General features: G+C 33.4%; 1 protein-coding gene across 1 annotated transcript in view; it reads right to left on the bottom strand.

Annotated features, from left to right (window-relative positions):
* LOC149791149 (uncharacterized) overlaps positions 1-18,236 on the bottom strand; it is a 206,793-nt gene that overhangs the window by 90,113 nt on the left and 98,444 nt on the right. The window contains exons 6-9 of the mRNA XM_089971310.1: positions 13,927-14,101; positions 10,476-10,573; positions 7,349-7,447; positions 4,985-5,074 (exon numbers count right to left, since the gene is read on the bottom strand). Coding sequence (XP_089827436.1) covers positions 4,985-5,074; positions 7,349-7,447; positions 10,476-10,573; positions 13,927-14,101 — 462 coding nt within the window. The remainder of the gene's footprint in view (positions 1-4,984; positions 5,075-7,348; positions 7,448-10,475; positions 10,574-13,926; positions 14,102-18,236) is intronic.

The following is an 18,236-nucleotide window of genomic DNA, read 5'->3' as shown; positions in this document are numbered from 1 at the left end:
TTGCTTCTAAAACAGGAAGTAAAAATACACCTTTCATTACAATCTTATCAGAGCTATGATGGTATCTACGGTAACAAGTAGGTTTCTATGGTAACAAGTAGGTTTTTAGGGTAACAAGTATAATTTTCAATTTATTGCTGTGCATCAAGGTGCATTTTAAAAGGTATTTCAACGTTTAGATGTAAATGTACCCAAAATCCATACAAGAAAGTAGACCTGATTGGCAAAAGCAGCAATCTGATACATCAGCACAATACAAACTACTATCTCATTGGCAGGGCATTTTGCTATGGCAGGTTCAGGTGTAAGTCTATGACTAGTTCAGAACTGCACACATCACTGCCCTATTTCTTTGTGTGATGTCAAGCTATGCTGAATTTAGAAATTTCAGCAAGACTTATACAGCGCATGTTTAGTAGATGTGTGTGTGATGTCAAGCTATGCTGAATTTATAAATTTCAGCAAGACGTATACAGCGCATGTTTAACAGATGTGTGTGATGTCAAGCTATGCTGAATTTATAAATTTCAGCAAGACATATACAGTGCATGTTTAACAGATGTGTGTGTGTGATGTCAAGCTATGAATTTATAAATTTCAGCAAGACTTATACAGCGCATGTTTAGTAGATGTGTGTGTGATGTCAAACTATGCCGAATTTATAAATTTCAGCAAAACTTGTACAGCGCATGCTTAACAGATGTGTGTGTGATGTCAAGCTATGAATTTATAAATTTCAGCAAGACTTATACAGCGCATGTTTTACAGATGTGTGTGTGATGTCAAGCTACGCTGAATTTATAAATTTCAGCAAAACTTATACAGTACATGTTTAACAGATGTGTGTGATGTCAAGCTATGCTGAATTTATAAATTTCAGCAAAACTTATACAGTACATGTTTAACAGATGTGTGTGATGTCAAGCTACGCTGAATTTATAAATTTCAGCAAAACTTATACAGTACATGTTTAACAGATGTGTGTGATGTCAAGCTATGCTGAATTTAGACATTTCAGCAAGACTTATACAGCGCATGTTTAACAGATATGCAATTCTTTCTTTCTTTCTTCGGATTATAGCAATAGTCATATATCACCTTTTGGCATGCATGACACTTTAATTTGCATGCCTCTGCATGCTATTTAATTTGTGGAGATGTGTAAGGGAGAGAACTTGCAATAGCGTTAATCTGCCCAGCCTAGGGTTGCAACTGAATAAATGTACATATTTTCACTAGAGCAGAGAAAGTAGGTTGTTATCTTCTCCCCTTGGCAGCAGCAAGTAATTGTACTAAAGCAAAATTCCAAACTAGGTTAATGAAAAGAGTCCCTGATGCTCTACTGGTTCAAAAAGAATTTCCTGGAATTCAAAATAAGACCATTTCTTGCTTTTAACTGTCAATTGTTCAAACCATATATGATATTCTTCAGTGATAAGGTTTTCAAATTAGCTTCTGTGGTATTGGACGTCAGCTTAGCACTATTACCATTTGGGACAACGCAGATACATAAGATGTCGATTAGTGAAAAGCCCCATGTCATGATGAAGAGTGTGACTGGCACCATTTCATTTAGTACCAACTAGGTATCATAAGATGTCGATTGGTGAAAAACCCAATGTCATGATGAAGAGTATGACTGGCACCATTTCATTTAGTCCCAGCTAGGTATCATAAGATGTTGATTGGTGAAAAACCCATGCTGATATAGCCATCGGTTTGAAGGTCTTGAGATAATATCTTTAAGATACAATTTCCATTCAGGAGTAGCAATATAAAGGTTTTCAAGATGACAACAATTTGCATCATATCAGCACCATTTTCATTAAGGGTCAACCAGTCATCATAAAAACATCAACCAGTCATCATAAAAACATCAACCAGTGATCATAAAAACATAAACCAGTCATCATAAAAACATCAACCAGTTATCATAGAAACATCAACCAATCATTATAAAAACATCAATGAATTAAAGAATATTTTAAATTATAAAACATGCATTTTCTATATCTAAAGATGTTTCTCTTTCAAGACTCTCAAAAACATCTAAGTCAGAAAAGATGATCATGTATAAAACCACAAAATGTATCACAAAAAACAAGTTTTATTCTTTCCTATAAATTGGCATGTAGTCATTTCAATGTACAGAATAAAAATTCTAAATTTATTTTGCTGACCTGCATTGTGCTGCCAAGTGGGAACAACATAATGAACATAAATAAGTTTTGTTTCCTTTCATACCTTTTCTTCAAAAGAATTCTACAGCAATATATATTTCCATCTTATAGATAGCAAACATTTCCTAGTACAGTATTAAAAAAAACTATAAACAAATAATTTGAATCTTGTCTTCTAATGAAAAGAGTTTAACTCTGAATTTATCTGTGCCAATAAAATCCCAAACAAGATTTTTCAAACAACCTAATCTCCTTAAGATGATCTGGTTAAAAATCCATCATTTAAGAAACATTTTCAAAAGGGTTATTTAAATTTTGACAAAAGACCTTCAAAATTATATACTGTTGTATAAACAAGGACTGAATTTTTTGTAAAATCAACTTGTCTTGTAATTCAGTAAACCAGTCCCCAAACCTGTATTGATACAGAGGCTCATATCGGTTTTTTTTTAAATATATAAATACAAGGGATGACAATTTCTCATTTCAGCTCTGAGATTCAACAATTTGGACTACAAATTTGGCTTAAAACAAATAGCAGTCCATTTTCTAATATGGGTTTCCTCCAAATATTCCCACCCCATTTTTCATATTTGGATATTTAGATTGGGGTGTGGGGTCATTGCAATTGCACATTGAAAATTTGAAATTTGCCGCCACCATGCCATAGCAACATATGGCAGTCACTTACTAGCGGGCCTAGAAAATTTAAACTTATGTTATATCAACTTATACCTGCATGAAATTGATAGGAAAATAATTTATTTTCTCAGAAATGGCAAGTATTATAATTGTTATGTCTTTAATCCGCTGACAGACTAAACTATGGCATAGATGAAACCTGTCCCAATACTCGCCATTTGCATTACTAGTCACATAACTCCACAAATCTCAAACGATGACATCGGAAGTCCAATAGTCACGTGGTATCAACAACAAACTCCATTTTAATGATGTTGTAGAGAAATTCGATTATATTAAATGAAAGTCAGATACTTTTTGTAAAAACCAGCAATCTGGCCAGTCTGATTTATCAAGTAGAGAGCATACGTCAATGTATCAGTCATGTGATACAACAATACTTCAGAAGTTGTTCTCAGAATACATAAATATAGAAAATTTTGTGTTCTTTCAATTTTGTATTTTTATTACAACCAGTATACAACTTTCATTTAATATTTCTTTTATTTTTTTCTCTACAACATTTGAAAATGTGGGTTGTACTCATGCGACTAGCAACGCAAATTGCGAGTACCTGGTCACATTTCATCAACACCGTAGTTTTATCTTGTCTTTCAACAGATTAAAGACATAATCATTTTAATACTCACAATTTCTGGGAAAGGAAGTAATTTTCATATCGATTTCATGCACGAATCACTTGATCTAACAATGTTTAAAGTTTGCTAGGCCATCCAGTAAACAGCTACGCTTTGCCACCACCATATTGGCCTCTTGTGATGCTAGACTGGTTTTCATACCTTCCATGTAAGGAAAGACATGAAGCAGCTATGCTTTGCCATCACCATGTTGGCCTCTTGTGATGCTAGACTGGTTTTCATACCTTCCATGTAAGGAAAGACATGGATATCGAGCTGACTTTGAAAATAAAAGTCTACTAGATGAATCTAATCCTATGAGCATTTGGATTGACTCAGTATATATGTTTATTGCAAGCAATCAAATGATACACACTGCACCCTCTGAATATTCTGGTTAGAGCTCGATAAATTTAACTCGCAATCAGTTTAGTCATGGCTCAATTACGTGATTGTTTCAGGCGACAAGTGGTGGTGGAAAATTCCTGACGTTTTCCCAACTTTCATAATATTTGCTAAATTTAAGGTCTTTTCACGATCAGGAAACAAATTATAATTTCTCCTGACTTATTCCCAATTTCCTGGTAGCATGGGAACCCTGCATTTAGGATTCAACCAGACATCATAAAAAGTCTTTTAGTGAAAACCCCATGTTAACATGACCATCCATTTAGGAACAAACAGTCATCAAAAAAAGTCTTGAAGTCAAAACCCCATGTTAACATGACCATTCATTTAAGATCAACCAGTCATCATTAAAAGTCTCGAAGTCAAAACTCCATGTTAACATGACCATTCATTTAGGACCAACCAGACATCATAAGATTGTCTTTGTGTCAAAACCCCATGTTAACATTACCGTCCATTTAGGATTTCAACCAGACATCATAAAAAGTCTTGAAGTACAAAACCCATGTTAACATGACCATTCATTTAGGATCAACCAGTCATCACAAAAAAGTCTTTATGTCAAAACCTATGTTAACATAACTATCCATTTAGGAGGAGCAGTTAAACAATATTTCCAAGATGTCTGCCAAGGTGGCCATTTTGGTTACCAGATTGGCACCATTTTCATTTAGAACCGACTGAATATCATAAGAAATCTTTTGTGTAAACCCCATGTTGATATGACCAACCATTCAGGTGGAGCAGCAATAACAAGATTTTCAAGATGGCTGCTGTGGCAAGTAGCACCATTTTAAAGGGATAAATGTGCTCCAAGTAGAGGAGTATTGATAATAAACTTGTGCTAATGGACCAATGGATGATGGACAACAGACCATCCCATAAACTCCTATGATATATGACCAGTAGAGCAAATAATATTCCTACCTAAAAAAGATTACCCCGACATAATTCTCCTGACCCTTGCCACTTTCCCTTTTTAAGTTTCCATCTTTCAAAACCAAACAATAAATTATTAAAATACAATGGAGCCATCAAGATTTTGGAAAGCTAATTCTTGCCACACATAGTATTTACCGTCACTTTCCCTCCTCCTGGTGTATGCTGAACCATTTCCATGGAGCCCACTTTTGGATCGGCATTCCAACTCACTTTTGTTGACACAATCTAGATTTTTTTTTTTTTTGGGAAATGGCAAAGTAAAGAAAATTTAAATCTAGAATTTATTAGCATAAAATGTTCAAACCTTCTGCACAATGAAATACAAGTCTCAGCAGGGAACACAACACTGATGGAACTTCATACTCTGAACCAGTCTTTCAAGCACAGCTACAGCTGGAATGTTCATGCTTCCTTTCATGACCTGACAAAGTTTATAACTAGCCCCTCGTTGGAATGTTCATGCTTCCTTTCATGACCTGACAAGGTTTATAACTAGCCCCTCGTTGGAATGTTCATGCTTCCTTTCATGACCTGACAAAGTTTATAACTAGCCCCTCGTTGGAATGTTCATGCTTCCTTTCATGACCTGACAAAGTTTATAACTAGCCCCTCGTTTGAATGCTTCGGTTTTCTTTCATGACCTGATGAAGTTTATAAATAGTCCCTCGTTACAAATGACAATGACTGGTTTTGTGTAAACAAAAGAAAGAGTGTGGGATGATATTTTGTGCCTAAACTAAACTCTGTACAGTGACTTGCTTTATTTTCAGTGGGAGTGAGACAAAGAAATGCAATGTTTGTATTAGTCTCATTTAACCAGACCTCTTGCATGAAATCTCTGCCATATGAGAATCAGGTAAAATTGATCACTACTTCCAACAGAAAGTACTTTGATCAAACTCTGTAGAAGTAAAGCCCCAATTACATTTTTCAATATCTCAAGATACAGACATATCCCTCTATCTCAATCTCCAAAGACACACCAGTATGTCACTATCTCAAGCTCCAAAGACTTGTGTCACTATCTCAAGCTCCAAAGACTTATGTCACTATCTCAAGCTCCAAAGACACACCATTATGTCACTATCTCAAGCTCCAAAGACTTGTGTCACTATCTCAAGCTCCAAAGACACACCAGTATGTCACTATCTCAAGCTCCAAAGACTTGTGTCACTATCTCAAGCTCCAAAGACACACCAATATGTCACTATCTCAAGCTCCAAAAACATATCTTATAAAAAAGCATTATTATTATTATTATTATTATTATATTATTATTATCTCAAGATCCAAAGACACTATCTCAAGCTCCTAAGACACATCACACTGTCTCAAAAAATATACTGACATGCTTTCTGCAATAATTTAAGTCAAAGATCTACAGCAAGCTTAAAAGAATGTCAACTGACATCACTTTGTAAACATATGCCATTGCAGAGACTTGTCTGAATTAAAATGAAACTGTCCATGGTTATGCAAAGTATCTCATCATCACGATTTTGTATTACATCACCTCATCCCTTCAAACAAGTCTTTATTTAACATTTTCAGAAAGCTTTGTTCTGGCATGACAAAGAAAACTTGCTTTTTTAAAAAGACCCTTCTATATTCAAGATATCAATGAGTCACATGAGAAATCTGTACAGTGGAGACATCACATAGCCACATGAGAGATCTGTATAGTGGATACATCAAAGAGCCACATGAGATCTGTATAGCGGAGACATCATACAGCCACGAGATCTGTATAGTGGAAATATCATGCAGCCACATGAGAAATCTGTACAGTGGAGACATCACATAGCCATGTGAGAGATCTGTATAGTGGATACATCAAAGAGCCACAAGAGATCTGCATAGCAGAGACATCATACAGCCACATGAAATCTGTATAGTGGAAATATGCAGCCACATGAGAAATCTGTACAGTGGACACATCACATAGCCACATGAGAGATCTGTATAGAGGAGGCATCAAAGAGCCACAAGAGATCTGTATAGCAGAGACATCATACAGCCATATGAGATCTGTATAGTGGAGATATCAAGTAGCCACATGAGATCAGTATTGTAAAGATATCAGAGCCACATGAGATCAGTATAGTGGAGATATCAAGTATCCACATGAGATCAGTATAGTGGAGATATCACATAGCCATATGAGATCAGTATAGTGGAGATATCACGTAGCCACATGAGATCAGTCTAGTTGAGATATCACAGAGCCACAAGAGATCTGTACAGCAGAGACATCATACAGCCACATGAGATCAGTATAATGGAGATATAACAGAGCCACATGTGATCAGTATAGTGGAGATATCAAGTAGCCACATGAGATCAGTATAGTGGAGATATCAGAGCCATATGAAATCATTATAGTGGAGATATCACATAGCCACATCAGAGGTCTAGTTCTATGAGACTAGCAATAATAATAACAATTATGATGATATGGTATGGCACAGAATCTCCTACTGGAAATAAGTCTGATTTTACCTTTTTCTCTCCTCCTCCAGGCCTGTGTGTCAAGTTGTCTTTGGAACCAACCTTACTGGTGACATTTGAAAAGTTCAACTTGGTACTGGCTATTTTCACCTGCAAAACATTCAACAGGTGTAATGAAAAATACTAATGCAAATATTTTGTAAATCAAGAGACAAAAACATCCACTAAGGCTAAGAGACTGTCCAACTCCATAGTTACATTTGAATGTGTATGAATACATTCTTATCCATGTCTAAGCACAAAAAGCAAAGAAATTTTTCTTGATGGAGTTTAACGTTTTAATGTTTCTACCTTAAATTGCAAATTAACAATGACTGATCAACCTTAAATTGAAAATAAGCTTTGATTGGTCAACCTTAAATTGAAAATAAAAATGATAGGTCAACCTTAAATTGTAAATTAACAATGATTGTTCAACCTCAAATTGTAAATTAACAATGATTGGTCAACCTTAAATTGAAAATAAACAATGACTGGTCAACCTTAAATAGTAAATTAACAATGATTGGTCTACCTGAAATTGTAAATTAACAATGACTGGTCAACCTTAAATTGAAAATACACAATGACTGGTCAACCTTAAATTGTAAATAAACAATGATTGGTCAACCTTAAATAGTAAATTAACAATGATTGGTCAACCTCAAAATTGTAAATTAACAATGATTGGTCTACATTAAATTGTAATTTAACAATGATTGGTCTACCTTAAATTGAAAATAAACAATGATTGGTTTATTGGTGACCTTAAACAATTCTCATACATTTTATATATGAACCAGAATCTTGAGATTGCCTGATTTCACAAGATAAAATTATAGTTTTGCAAAATAGGGAGGAGTCTCATAAATTGAGAACATAATTGTGGATCAGTCTGATTCAAAATATGGTGTGAAGGGGAGAATTTGCCAAGATCCAAAAATAAGAATGGAAAGCAAACAAGATCCAAGATCACTAATGACAGCAACCAAACAGTCGACGGTCAGAAGAAACAAGTCAATGTAATGACAACATGCATACAGTAAGTATCGTTTTGTATCGATTTTCCATCTTTTGTATCGAAATGTGTATAGTTCTGCAAAAGTATTGATGCATCAACGAAACGTTTCACCCCTAGAAAATATTATGCACACTATATGTAAGGACAAACTTATAGTCAGGACAGCTATACATGTTTGATATTTTCCTTAATATCCTTGTCAGATAAAAATTCTTAAGATTCAGAAATATTCCACAGAAAATAGAGACTTCATGCAAGCATTAGCTACATCTGTTCAATTGTTCTCCAATGTATCTACTTGTTAAGGTATTACTTACATAATTGTTTCCACTCATGAAGGTATTACTTAATTATATCCACTCATGAAGGTATAACTGATATAATTGTATCCACTCATGAAGGTATAACTTATATAATTGTATCCACTCATGAAGATATAACTTATATAATTGTATCCACTCATGATGGTATAACTTATGTAAATGTATCCACTCATAAGGTATTACTTATATAATTGTATCCAACCATGAAGGCATTACTTACATAATTGTATTCACTTATTAAGATATTATTGTATAAACTCATTATATTACATAAAAAATTGTATCCATTTATGAAATTATTACTTATGTAAAAATTGTATCCACTCATGAAAGTAGTACTTACATAACTGTATCCATTCATTAAGGTATTGCTTATGTAACTGTATCCATTCATGAAGGTATTACTTATATAATTGTATCCACTCATGAAGGTATAACTTATGTAAATGTATCCACCCATGAAAGTATTACTTACATAATTGTATCCATTCATTAAGGTATTACTTACATAATTGTATCCATTCATTAAGGTATTACTTACATAATTGTATCCATCCATTAAGGTATTACTTACATAATTGTATCCATTCATGAAGGTATTACTTACATAATTGTATTCATTCATGAAGGTATTACTTACATAATTGTATCCATTCATGAAGGTATTACTTACATAATTGTATCCATTCATTAAGGTATTACTTACATAATTGTATCCATTCATTAAGGTATTACTTACATAATTGTATCCATTCATGAAAGTATTACTTACATAATTGTATCCATTCATGAAAGTATTACTTACATAATTGTATCCATTCATTAAGGTATTACTTACATAATTGTATCCATTCATGAAGGTATTACTTACATAATTGTATCCATTCATGAAAGTATTACTTACATAATTGTATCCATTCATGAAGGTATTACTTACATAATTGTATCCATTCATGAAAGTATTACTTACATAATTGTATCCATTCATGAAAGTATTACTTACATAATTGTATCCATTCATGAAGGTATTACTTACATAATTGTATCCATTCATGAAGGTATTACTTACATAATTGTATCCATTCATGAAGGTATTACTTATATAATTGTATCCATTCATGAAAGTATTACTTACATAATTGTATCCATTCATGAAGGTATTACTTACATAATTGTATCCATTCATGAAGGTATTACTTACATAATTGTATCCATTCATGAAAGCATTACTTACATAATTGTATCCATTCATTAAGGTATTACTTACATAATTGTATCCATTCATGAAGGTATTACTTATATAATTGTATCCATTCATGAAGGTATTACTTACATAATTGTATCCATTCATGAAAGTATTACTTACATAATTGTATCCATTCATGAAGGTATTACTTACATAATTGTATCCATTCATGAAGGTATTACTTACATAATTGTATCCATTCATGAAGGTATTACTTACATAATTGTATCCATTCATGAAAGCATTACTTACATAATTGTATCCATTCATTAAGGTATTACTTACATAATTGTATCCATTCATGAAGGTATTACTTACATAATTGTATCCATTCATGAAGGTATTACTTACATAATTGTATCCATTCATGAAGGTATTACTTACATAATTGTATCCATTCATGAAGGTATTACTTACATAATTGTATCCATTCATTAAGGTATTACTTATATAATTGTATCCATTCATTAAGGTATTACTTACATAATTGTATCCATTCATTAAGGTATTGCTTACATAATTGTATCCATTCATGAAGGTATTACTTACATTGCCACCTCCTGGAGAATGCTTTAAGTTATTCATTGACCCAACTTTGGATTGCACAGTTTTATAATTAGGTGTTGGAGTAGGTGATTTAGAGCTCTCTGAAAAGATAAAGCAACAATATTATAAGGTGTTCTGTGGAACAATATGTCACTTCTGCCATGACTTGGTGACCACTCTTCATATATGCCACTTTTAAATGACTTGTATTTCTCAAGAAAGGTCAAGACAATATTACATCATCATCTGTGCAAGAATCAAGACAGTCCATTCAGAACAGATGACAGGTTTATTAAAAGGAACAAAAATATACAATCATATTGCATCTTCTTAAAACCGTATATTAAATACATATACACGGTCAGAAACAACAATGTAGGTCAAAGGAAACTAAATGGTAAATCTATTCCTCTGATTCCAGAACTATGAAATTCTGAAATATATTGGCTAAAACAATAACCATAATGATCTGTTTCTTCTGTCTTCATCTATGATCTGTGACTCATTTATTGCAATGTATATACTGTGACTGGTTTCTTGTAATGTATATACTGTGACTGGTTTCTTGTAATGTATATATGTGACTGTTTTCTTGTATACTGTGACTGGTTTCTTGTAATGTCTATACTGCAACTGGTTTCTTGTAATGCATATACTGTGACTGGTTTCTTGTAATGTATATACTGTGACTGGCTTCTTGTAATGTATATACTCTGACTGGTTTCTTGTAATGTCTATACCGTGACTGGTTTCTTGTAATGTATATATGTGACTGGTTTCTTGTAATGTATATAATGTGACTGGTTTCTTGTAATGTATATACTGTGAATGGTTTCTTGTAATGTCTATACTGTGACTGGTTTCTTGTAAAGTATATGCTGTGACTGATTTCTTGTAATGTCTATACTCTGACTGGTTTCTTGTATTGTATATACTGTGGCTGGTTTCTTGTAATGTATACTGTGACTGGTTTCTTGTAATGTATATACTGTGACTGGTTTCTTGTAATGTATATAATCTGACTGGTTTCTTGTAATGTATATACTCTGGTTTCTTGTAATGTATACTGTGACTGGTTTCTTGTAATGTATATACTCTGACTGATTTCTTGTAATGTATATAATCTGACTGGTTTCTTGTAATGTATATACTATGACTGGTTTCTTGTAATGTACATACTGTGACTGGTTTCTTGTGATGTACAATGTGACTGGTTTCTTGTAATGTATACTGTATACTGTTTGGCACATTCAGATGCTACATTCTAGGTACCAGACGATCATTCTGGTTTTAAGTGACTTTGTGACAAAAAAAAAATCCTGTTCAAAATTTAATAATAGAAAATTTTGATATTTGCAAATTTGTCCATATAATTCAAGATGTGAAATTTTCACAAAAAAATCATAATTTAACAAATTCTGGAATGGCTGAAATCTCTGAGAATTTCGCATTTACGAACCATCAAAGGATGAAGTCTCCATACGTGTGACCTAAAAAACTTTCAAAACTAAAATCATTGGGTTCAAGATGACAGTCACATCACTGCTGGTATAATGACTCCCATGTTTGTCAGGCAGTGACATCACTGCTGGTATAATGACACCCATGTCTCATAGTACACTGATATAGAGTATACAAAAACAGGCAGTCGGATGGACTGTGATATTACTACTGGACTAATGATACCCATGTCTCACAATTTACTGATGCAACATATATAAAGAACCACAGGTCTGAGGAACAATGGCATCGTATCTGGAATTATGACACCTTTACCAATGTAACAAACACAAAACTGGTTGTAACAGACAGAGTCATGGATATATATATATATATATATATATATATATATATATATATATATATATAATGAGTGAATCGATTCATTCCTAATTCCTATCATTGTTCTTGTCTTAATATCACTAATTCCTATCATTGTTCTTGTCTTAATATCAGTCTACACTATTCCTGTTGGTAATGTTGACAGTCAGTAGAAAATAGATGTCTGCCGATAAGTCCTTAACGTGAGGTGAGGATGAAAGCTTCAGGTCAGCTTTCTGTATTTATTGTGTATGCGATTTAAAAGTTAAAATATTATCAAATATAAAAATGACCCATTGATCGTTGTTATAACTGGCTAGTTGTCAGGAATTATGAAACAAACACTGGATGAAAATTTGTCAAGACTGTGGTCTCCAATCATATGTTTAACCTTTAAAAAAAAAATTTTGTCTTTCAGGATATCTACAGGTCTCCCAGAGTTGCTTTCTGCACGTTTGTAACATTCTGAGCTTTACTCAAGTACTTGTCAAACCAAACAGAAAATTATCTGTCAGCCGGTGAGCAGCCATTAATTTTGAATGCTAGTTGCTCATGGTTTAGCTGGTTTCCTTTTTTATATATTTTATATAACCTACCGTGAAAACCTGATTTGAGTGACCTCTTTTATGAGTGACCATTCGTCACTGACAACCACACCCATCATGCTCAGATTGATTTTACTATATAAGTGCAATGGCATGAGCAAAAACATGCCTAATTCAACCATCAATGATGATTTCCTGGAAAATATATTTTAACATTGCTATAAATGACCCGATATAAACACCACATACCTTTATCTAATTTTTTGTAACTGTCCAGTAGAATCTGCAGGTGGAATTTACAGGGTGGATTCCAGACAGTAATGAACCAACACACACACACACACACACACACACACAAAAGATTCGCGAGGTTAAGTTTTATGCCCAGGACCACAAACCAGACTTGCATGTATGTACTTGTTACAAACTGCAGTGTAGTGCCAATAGTCCAACACACTCTAGCACTAAATAAGGAAATCAATAATTTGTGCCCTCCCTCCTAGGCAAAAAATTGCCCCTATTGCCTGCCTGTATGCTTCAGTGTACAACCTACTATGGTTATTGGAACATCATTTAAAGAATAACTAAGAATAAAGAAAAAAATATAAGTGCAGTAATTATGGGCATTTTTCCTTCCAACATGCATTAGAATTTTGACCTTTAAAAATGGCCCTTTTGCACAGACCTGTTATGACAGACTACCTGTCTTTTGGAACCACTGTCTTTTGGCATAATGGCTGATCCCTCAAGACAGGTTTAACTGTAATAGATTGTTGGCAGAAGGAATGGTCTCTCAGGAAAGGTTTTACTGTATTGGGTTGTTGGCAGAAGGGGTGGTCTCTCAAGACAGGTATTACTGTACATTTCCAGGCTATGCTATTAACATCAAAATGTGTTAGCTTGTTCTTTTTGGGCTATGCGAAACATAAATACATTTCAATGAAATCTCAGTCTCTATAAACAGAAGTCCTCATATGCAGGTGCATAAACAGGAAGTCCTCATATGCAGGTGCATAAACAAGAAGTCCTCATAAGCAGGTGCCAGCTGAAACAGATTGGAATGTTAAATAAAGTAAAACTTTAATCACCTGGTGTTGCAGGTTCTTTCTTTGGGGATGATGTCTTTGGTGGTTTGGTGTCTATTTTTGACTCAACATTTTTCACCTCAACCTTGGAACTAAAAATTCTTACATTTCCACCACCAGGCTTGTAATTTTCATTTTTGGTATCAGTGCCATATTTCTTCTTATTTTCTTCAAAACTCTGAAAGTATATTTTGTTTAAAAAAATGAACAAAACTTGTTTTTGTAAATAATGTATATGGGAAAAAGCTTCACATTGTTTCATTGTCATAACTTTCATGGTCAAATTTTTTAATTGCAAAAGTTTAACATTTCAGAATTTGATGGAGTTAAACAATTTATGCAAATGAAATTACAAAATTAAATATTAAACATGCAGAATTGTACAAAATGATAATTTTGCAAAAATTATGCAGAAATTTTCTTAATTACATTCAGAGTGATGATTTTACATGAAATTTATGAAAAGGTCATGGGATTTCCTTTACCTCAATCTGGTGGATAAAATATTTAAATCATTTAGTCTGGAATAAAAGCCTTATTTTGATATCACCATCCATTTAGGAGAAACTGCAACAAGATTTACAAGATGTCTTTGCACCATGATCTTCATTTAGGACCAGGGGATGAATGTAGGTATCAAATTTCAAGCCAAAAGGATTACCACCATAATTCTGTGCATGTATTTTCTATTAGTTATTCTGTATTTATTTTCTATTAGTGTATTCTGTATTTATTTTCTATTAGTGTACTCTGTATGTATTTTCTATTAGTTATTCTGTATGTATTTTCTATTAGTGTATTCTGTATTTTCTATTAGTGTATTCTGTATTTATTTTCTATTAGTGTATTCTGTATTTATTTTCTATTATTATATTCTGCATGTATTTTATTTTAGTATATTCTGCACATTCTTTCTGCATTATTCTATTTTTCCATTTTCTATGTGTGCAAGATGTACATTCAAGACAGCACCTTTAAATCTGCCAGTAGTGCTTTCTAAATTTGATATGCTTGAAATTGGAATACTGTCATTTCACATCTTTAAATCTGCCAGTAGTGATTTCTAAATTTGATATCTTTGAAACTGGAATACTGTCATTTCACATCTTTAAATCTGCCAGTAGTGATTTCTAAATTTGATATCTTTGAAACTGGAATACTGTCATTTCACATCTTTAAATCTGCCAGTAGTGATTTCTAAATTTGATATCTTTGAAACTGGAATACTGTCATTTCACATCTTTAAATCTGCCAGTAGTGATTTCTAAATTTGATATCTTTAAAATTGAATACTGTCATTTCACATCTTTAAATCTGCCAGTAGTGATTTCTAAATTTGATATCTTTGAAATGGGAATACTGTCATTTCACATCTTTAAATCTGCCAGTAGTGATTTCTAAATTTGATATCTTTGAAATGGGAATACTGTCATTTCACATCTTTAAATATGCCAGTAGTGATTTCTAAATTTGATATCTTTGAAATGGGAATACTGTCATTTCACATCTTTAAATATGCCAGTAGTGATTTCTAAATTTGATATCTTTGAAATGGGAATACTGTCATTTCACATCTTTAAATATGCCATTAGTGCTAAATTTGATATGCTTGAAAGTGGAATACTGTCATTTCACATCTTTAGATCTGCCAGTAGTGCTTTGATATTGGAATACTGTCATTTCACATCTTTAAATCTGCCAGTAGTGCTTTGATATTGGAATACTGTCATTTCACATCTTTAAATCTGCCAGTAGTGCTTTGATATTGGAATACTGTCATTTCACATCTTTAAATCTGCCAGTAGTGCTTTGATATTGGAATACTGTCATTTCACATCTTTAAATATGCCAGTAGTTCTAAATTTGATATGCTTGAAATTGGAATACTGCCATTTCACATCTTCAAATTCCATGTGTATAGCAATGAAGACCCTATCCAAACAACACACATCTTAGTTAAAATGCTGTATCTTGCAAAATAAAGAGACAGCACACTTATTTGTATTTATCATTCTAGCAATCTCAGTTCAACTATATTGGAAAGAAGGCATAAACGTTCGTTAAAATTGCATTAATTGTTTATTTATTTCTCTTAGCAAGTTGACTGGGAACCAATCAAATGTCACTAAAATGGCACATACAATAATCTACAGGTGAGATGATTTTGTAATAGAAACATGCTCTTTATTTCTAATAGGAAAGCTACCTGTATATAGCACTGCTGTATTTTGTTGCTGTGTTGTTGCTGGTGTTATGGGTTTAATGCCTTTTTTCTGTGAATGATAGGCTCTACACATAGTGGCCTGTATAACAGGTAGAGGAATAACCCAGGAAATCCCAGGAAGAACCAGTGACCCATGAGAAGCTACTGGCAAGCTTTCTCCTACACCCACATTTGCTGGGCCTGAGACTATAAATCCAGAGATAAGATAGCAGTAATCCATAAAGGCAAGTGTTTTAGATCACTAGGCAACCTGGGGCCCCTTTCTGTATTTTGCATTATATATATTTCAAATGGTAAAGCTATATAACACTGCTGTATATTGTGCTATATATTTCAAATGGTGAAGCTATATAACACTGCTGTATTTTTGTGCGATATATTTCAAATGGTGAAGCTATGTAACACTGCTGTATATTGTGCTATATATTTCAAACGGTAAAGCTATATAACACTGCTGTATATTGTGCTATATATTTCAAACAGTAAAGTTACATAACACTGCTGTATATTGTGCTATATATTTCAAATGGTAAAGCTATATAACACTGCTGTATATTGTGCTATATATTTCAAAAGGTAAAGCTATATAACACTGCTGTATATTGTGCTATATATGTCAAATGGTGAAGCTATATAACACTGCTGTATATTGTGCTATATATATTTCAAATGGTAATGCTATATAACACTGCTGTATACTGTGCTATATATTTCAAATGATAAAGCTATATAACACTGCTGTACATTTTACTCAATGGATATTAATATTATCAATGGCAGGTTTAAATGGATCCTTGCCAGTGAATGCCCTGCCTAAATTTTTAGCAATGGATGGCATCTGGTGGACCCTGCAGGCAGTTAGGCCATTGAATCAACATTAGGGTCTTGGCAGCCCATTAGCAATATCCACCTTCCCAATCACCCACCAGCGTTTTTAAATTCCAAATACACCTTTTTCTCTATCTACATGATATTTACATTATGTGTGCTTGGATTACTGAGATATATTCATTATGTATGCTTGGATTATTGAGATATATTCATTATGTATGCTTGGATTATTGAGATATATTCATTATGTATGCTTGGATTATTGAGATATATTCATTATGTATGCTTGGATTATTGAGATATATTCATTAAGTATGCTTGGATTATTGAGATACATTCATTAAGTATGCTTGGACTGTTGAGAATGAAATTATTTCATGCTGAATGGTTTACATTTCAACCAGGCACTGAGAGAGTTTTCAATTGCAGTTTACTTGCACAACTACAAATATAACAATGGCATCTCCAACTTGGTACCCCCCCCCCAACACCACCGGTCTTGAGCATAACAACCACAGTAATTTGATGGCTATTGATTGAAAAACCAATTAATACAGATCTTTGTTTTTCAGGTACATAATATTGTCCTATCTACAAGGCATTCATTTACAAACTGTACAGACCAGAGTGAAGCACTCCATAGCAGAGCTTTTTTGGCACAGCTAAAGGTTTTAAATGGGTGCCAATTCATACAAAATATTTGCGAAAAAAAGTTGAAGAATGTCTGTATTGAAGGTTTTGTTTAACTTATAAAATATTCAAATCACTTGATAAGGTTCACAAGCATTAGATAAAGTGAACACTATGGTATAATGTAAAACTTCTGTACAGTAAGCCATCAAATCTTTTTAAATATTAACAGCTTGTATGAATTTTGGCATGCACACAAATACACACACACACACACAGAGTCTGTCTGTCTGTCTGTCTGTCTCTCTCTCTCTCTCTCTCTCTCTCTCTCAGCCAATGTACAAGAAAATTAATGCCTGTAGTTTCGGTGGTTCTTCCTTGGTTTTCTTCGGGTTGTTCCTCCACCTGATATAAGGTTGCCAAGTATACCCTTGATATAAGGCTGCCAAGAATGGCCTTGATATAAAGGCTGCCATGTATGGCCTTGATATATTGGCTGCAATGTATGGCCTTGATATATTGCCTGCAATGTATGGCCTTGATATATAGGCTGCCATGTATGGCCTTGATATAGTGGCTGCCATGTATGGTCTTGATATATAGGCTGCCATGTATGGCCTTGATATAC

The sequence above is a fragment of the Sinohyriopsis cumingii genome, chromosome 9, assembly GCF_028554795.1.
Source record: "Sinohyriopsis cumingii isolate HCF-2022 chromosome 9, ASM2855479v2, whole genome shotgun sequence".
In the NCBI taxonomy this organism is placed as follows: domain Eukaryota; kingdom Metazoa; phylum Mollusca; class Bivalvia; order Unionida; family Unionidae; genus Sinohyriopsis; species Sinohyriopsis cumingii.
Note: the sequence above shows the minus strand (reverse complement) of the source record. Positions and strands in the feature narration are given on the sequence as shown.